At 32.0% G+C, this 6,369-nt stretch overlaps 1 protein-coding gene across 1 annotated transcript; it reads right to left on the bottom strand.

The window, feature by feature from the left end:
• Nucleotides 1–348: 348 nt before the first annotated feature.
• On the bottom strand, nucleotides 349–4,378 carry LOTGIDRAFT_194257 (hypothetical protein). Its single transcript, XM_009063461.1, has 8 exons — nucleotides 4,309–4,378; nucleotides 3,713–3,832; nucleotides 3,124–3,245; nucleotides 2,761–2,839; nucleotides 1,383–1,486; nucleotides 1,053–1,082; nucleotides 654–798; nucleotides 349–445 (listed from the first exon to the last, which is right to left on the bottom strand). The coding sequence occupies exons 1-8, from the start codon at nucleotides 4,372–4,374 to the stop codon at nucleotides 371–373; spliced, it is 741 nt and encodes a 246-aa protein (XP_009061709.1). The 5' UTR covers nucleotides 4,375–4,378; the 3' UTR covers nucleotides 349–370.
• Nucleotides 4,379–6,369: the final 1,991 nt, after the last annotated feature.

Below are 6,369 nucleotides of genomic sequence, written 5' to 3'. Positions count from 1 at the left end.
TTGTATACATATAAGCTTACAGTGAACTGCCCTTGTGCCAAGCAGTTCTCTGTGGCTTTCAGCAACCATGTTGAATTAAGCTTACAATGAAAGGAGCTACTTTTCTGGAAAATTAATAAAGATATATAGAAGACAATGCACTTTATCCTTNTGATATACCAGTACAGGCATTCTGTAATACTATAAAACTCCAGTCTTCATTGTTTGGTATTGTTTTTCTGATATCATAATAACATGTCTATGTGTTCTGATAGTGGGCATTTCTTCATTAGAAAATTCCAATATAACTTCATTACACTGAGCAATGTTGGAACCTTTTCAGTGTTGTTAATTTTGAGTAAAACCTACCTCAAAAGATTGAATTAAACTATCAGTTTCTACAGGTATTATATGAACCACATTCTCCACATTTTAACCCTACCACATGAAACTTGGCTTTACTTGTCTAAATAATAACAAAATCATAACATATTACTTCATAAAATTGGGCAATGCGGTGCATTTATCAGCATATACTTGACAGTTTTACCTACATGTTTCAACTAGCATAACTTGACAGCATTAGCTTGGCAGCTTAAAACAGCATTTTCAACCAGCATAATATTGAAATTTTTTGCTTCTACTGTGTCGATAAACAAATTTACAGTAAATACCTTATGACAATCTCGACATAATATATCTAATATCACATTCTTATACTCTTCAGGCATTTCAGTGTTAGCTAAATCTTCATCTAAATGTTTCCAAACATCTCCCATATCTACCAATGACTCATTACATGTTGGACACGCATAGTTGCTTAAAATTAGAAAATATAAAATCATAGGAGATAGAATCACAATACAATACATCTTTACATGAGTAAATTTGATACATACATATATTAGCCTGTGGTCTCATGAACCTGCATTTGGTACACCAAAAATACCTACTACAACGTATAATAAATTTTTGTTGGCTTATCACTGGATTAAAATGTGTATTAAAATTACACTTATAGGAATGCTTCTATATTTCTTTTACAACATGTGAAACAAACAAATATTACTTACTTTGATTTGAGCAGGTTATAATAACAGTCACTGCAAGATAAAATATAGATATAAGTGTATTATTGTTATGAACAGTCTAGAAAACTGCTGTGACAGTTCTTTGGACATTAAAGAATTAAAGAAAACTTTGTCGAGTGAAAATAATATGAACACTATTCTAAACCTGATATAAGACAAGAATGCAGTTCATATATGTATATATGGAGAACAATCAGAGCTATTTCAGACAAAATACAAATTATAACATAGTGGCACTTGATCAAGCAGAATATATAACATTATAATTCTAGGAGTAGGACCATTTAAGAATTGAAACACATTGAAACTTACTAGTGTATTAAATGTCCACAATCAGGAACATGTAGTTTTAATCTTGATGTATGTAAATCATCTCGACATATTGCACAAACATCATGGGACACCTTCTCAACACACTGCCAATATCAAATATATATATGTTCTATAATAATTCCAGTATTACAATCGAAATATAGGCAAACAGTACTTTTTTGAAAGGTCTTGACTAAATTTATGATATATATTGTAAATGTAAAACAGTCACATTGTAAGGATACTGACTAAGCATGTTCACCTGAAGGAGTCAGCTCAATGAATAGCAGTATTACAGTGGTGTAACCTATTTTCGTGGATATAAGGATTCAACACCGAATTTCGTCAAAGTTAAAAAAATGAAAAAAATTTTTTATGTCTTAGATGTTTCCTCAGATATTCTACAAAATAATTAAAATTGGTTTATTTCGATTTTCTTTATGAATCCTTCACTTTGACCCATATTTCATTAGCAACCAACTCAGCAATGGCGGCAGAATGCGTCACGTATTTTCGTGTACAATGTTTGATTTATAAATAAGTCTTGAAAAACACGTTGTATGGATACCGGGTGGTATAATTACTTCTCTTAGTATTTATCTTTAATATCAATTCATTATAACTAGTGACAATTCCTTCAAAGAACCACGATTTAAAAAAAAAATAGTGACTGACAAAATAAGATACGTAGCGTGATTTATTGCTAAAAGTCACTGAAACAACATAAGAATATGGTCCACTTTGTGTTCCATAGAAATTTTCTGCTGACACGGAATCCGCTAGTTGACCACGTGACTTCATTCGTTGGAATATATCCTAGCAGATGGAACTTGGAATTCCTATTACCGCTTGGGATTATAAGGAAATTCAGCTGGTAAAAAATGGTGACGTTTGGTAATAAGTGAAATCCGCCATTTTGTACTTGTCAAAGTATACATTAATACATTTTACCCTGCTTGAAACTACTGAATTCATTCTACTAGCTGATATTGTAGAGAAAACCCATGTTTATCAAAACAAACTAATACGGAGGTCGCGGAAGGTCGCTCATGTAAATTATTAATCCTTTCCGGAAATCCACGAATAATAGGTTTCCACGAAATTGGGTTACTTGACTGTAATTAGAAAGAGTATTGTCTGACATCCATACATCCTATATTTCTACATCAATCCTATATTTATGACTTTTCATATATATTTATGAATAGATCTGTTCAGAACATAATAAATGGTCATCTTTGTGCCCTATCATTCAAATGAAATATGGTCAAATTTATATTAAAATAGATAATAGTATGTTTCAAGACAGGAAGGAAAACAAATGAATTAAAACTTAATTTATGTTCAAAGGCCTTACAAAGCAAACAGAAAACATTACCTTATGATTACCTTTCAATGATGTTGCTAAACATAAATCACATTTTTTACAATGAAAAAAGTTCTCTCGACCACCAAGTCTATAATGATATAAAGTAACAGTACTAGCAAGAGGTTATATAAAGCACACTTGTAGTCTTTGCTTTGTTCATTAAACTAATAATATGCTGTACAAAAATAACTGATGAGGACCATTAAAATAAGCTTCAAATTTTGTAATAAAGAAATATTTTAAATAAAAAATATATGAATAAAATTCAAATACTGACCTTTACAGAGGACATAATTCATATTGCAATTTTGTACAAAGGCTATGCAACATGTTAAAGTGTTATTTGATTAGACAGAAAGTAAAACAACCTACCTGCACAAGCCACAGAATTCACAATGAAATTGTTTTTTACTAATATCATCATCATATAGATTACAAATATTACAACAATATTTACTAAACTCTATATCACAGTTGGTGCAAGTTCTTGATACCTGAAAACATTTACCATTCACCTTATAGCCATGTATAACATAATTCTTAATCTTTGAAGTCAGTGGATGTGCTAAACTGACTTATAGTCAAGAATTTGAAATAATGAAGCTTAATCATCTGGAAGAATAAGTTGAATTCAAGTGACATTTAACGAAAATCAAAAATGACTTGAAATGAATAAGAACTTGTAAATTTAAAATCAAGGATAAGCTTATATAGTCTTGTATCTACTCTTATTTTAAAGCAGGCACAGACACTTCAATTATCTATGTTTAGAAATTGAACTATTGAATAAAATTTTTAATCAGGGCCTATAGTATTCAAGATTTACTTTTTCTAAGAGAATAAATGTTGTAGTTTTATCTTTCCCTCAAGGTAAAAAATAGTTAAGGTGTCAACTACGGTACCGTACCACACTTTAAGAGGCTTCTCTCACAACAGATTTGACTGTCTTGTAGATACTAACCTTTTGAATGGTATTACATTTCATACATTTTAGTTTCTCAACACTTCTTCTATTTAACTCGTGGTTTTCATTGTCATCATGACAAACTCTACAGGTGTATTCTTTATCACAACATGGTGTCTGTCATATCAATTAATATAATTACTAGAAGCAATCATCTACATAAGCAATATTTCGCGTTTGGCAACCTACTAGGTCTAGTACTTTCAGATCAATGTGTTTTTGAACATCAGTACAATCAGTTTTGTCAGTCATTTCACTAACTCAACAAGCCTACAGAGTACATTACAGTTGTGCACTCTGTAAAATCAAGACCTGTTTTTATTGACCTGATCTGAAAACCGCTGCTTATGTTCCATTTCCTGCATTGACAGCTGCACTGTTTCTTACAAAAAGTCTTCTGACTATCTCATCTGCTGAGTATTTGGCAGAGTGCCAGTGCCATTGCAGTTGACTAAGTTCAAGTTGTGTAAGATTGAGATAGACTTATTATAATCTAGCCTATTTGAAAATTCCATTTCAACTGTGTAGCGTGACAAGATGATGTCTTAATCAATAAGTATGGGAATTACACGTAAAAAATTTCAGAAACCTACTATCAGGATACATTTTCTTTTATAATGAGTACAACCGAAGTTTTCTTGTACTCCTTCTCCTGCCATTTTGTTTTTCCGTTTGTCGCTTGTATCAAAGTCAAACTCAACATTCAAACTCGAAGGCCCGAGCTTATTGAGCAATCGAGAAAATTAACTAAGAGAAAAATATGTTTATAATTTACATTTAACTATGTTCTTGTGGATTATTTCTCAGAGAAAATGAAATATCTTTTTCAATGATCTAAGCAATTTAATCAGGAAAAGACAACTCTTCGAAGTAATAGGACCACGGAGTAATTTATACTCCCAAGTATAGGACTCACTCCACTAAAACATTTTATCCAAACGAATGTAGTCCAGGCTCTCCCTTTTAGGGTTTTGGGCTTATAGGAAAGTGGCTGCAGTAAACATCAACTTACAAGATTGTTAGACATGCCTTTACGAAATTCAAGGATTAGGCTTCTACTGGCAAATTCAGACATTCCCCCACCAGCTGAAAGTTGTATGTCCAAGTTATCCAATTATGTAAGTTCAAAGACTTGCTTCCAACCGTAACGTGATAAATGTGATTTGGATGGTCATTACAATTGTCTGACCATAGGACAAGAAACCTGGACAAGGAGCATCCCAATCAATCGGCATTGCTTGTGAGACAAACACAGATATGAAATATATCATAAGTGCTGTGTTGCAAAATAAACTTTGTTGGACTGGAGCGTGGCTAAAAAGCAGAGGTATTAGGACGTACTGTCAACTGTCCTGGACACAAGGGATGCACAGCAAATCCGACAAGACATGCACCTTTATCTGAAAGAGAAATGGGGAGTATAATTGGTGAAGATTTAACTATTCAAGGGGTGCTCAAGTTTGCAACAATAGGCCTAGATGGAGATTCAAGAACAATGTCAGCTACCAGAATTGAAGAGGCAATGAAAACTTTATAATCCTATGTGGAAAGTTGCAAGACTAGCTTACCCAGCTCATCTTAGTGCATCTCAGTTTTGCCTATGTTTTAAGGCTAATTTCAGCAGAGTGAGTCTGTATGGTACAGGAATTCTGATAGAACTCAGGGTTATTGGTGTCAATACAATTATTTGTTCATGGAGGTAGCTATGCAGGCTACAAAGCCATTATTAGTCCAGAAGACGGTCTAGAATTTCCAGTTTAAAAAAAAAGTTGAAAAATTTATAAGTTAAAGAGACTGATGCGCCATTTTGGGGGGTTGATTTGATTGTTGAATATATTATGTTAATAGTCTTCAGAAGTACTAAAAATGTAAAAATTTCTGTATAAGTCTTTTCTATACAAGTTGTTATTTTAACATCCAAACATGGGTAATTCTGGACACACAGGAATTTGAAGGCTCAAATTCCAATGCTGAGCTGTGAACACTATTACTAATTAGCTTTGCTAAAAAATTCCCATTTCTGAGTCTAAGGCATGATTGGTCAAAAAAACTGTTCACCTGTCCCTTTAATGAACCTGTTCACATGAAAATATTGAATGGGCATCTTAATCTTTCAAAGAGACTTTATTTCTTGAATTAGCCTATATCTTCTGATGGAAAATTTGATAAAAAGAAGAAACATTGATGCATGAAAGCCATATCCAGTTGTATATATACTGTTTCGAGAAAAAATCAGTACAGTAATAAAAACAACGGTATCACCAAAACCAGGTTTAATCAAACAAATCATCTAAAAGTCATCATCAAAAACAATAAAACAAGGCCACAAAAATAAAAATCTATGAAATTTATAACAATAAAACTCACATTAGCCCTAGCTAGATATGGCACATTTTGACTAAATCATGGACAAAATTGAAATCTTATAATTTATATTAAACTCTTATTACTGGAAACTAATCATTCGGTAAATCAAGAAAATAACAATCATATCAAAAGTTACTTTTGTCTAAAGTGGCAGTATGCAAATTTTTCATTATGAAAAACATTGTAAATTATACATTAAAGATTTCTATGAAAATATGCTATTTATGTATCTACTAGATCCAACTGAATTTGTTTTAAAAGAATGAGTGTACTAATCATTAATTAAG

The sequence above is a fragment of the Lottia gigantea genome, assembly GCF_000327385.1.
Source record: "Lottia gigantea unplaced genomic scaffold LOTGIsca_58, whole genome shotgun sequence".
Classification (NCBI taxonomy): domain Eukaryota; kingdom Metazoa; phylum Mollusca; class Gastropoda; family Lottiidae; genus Lottia; species Lottia gigantea.
This window is presented reverse-complemented; position numbering and strand designations above follow the sequence as displayed.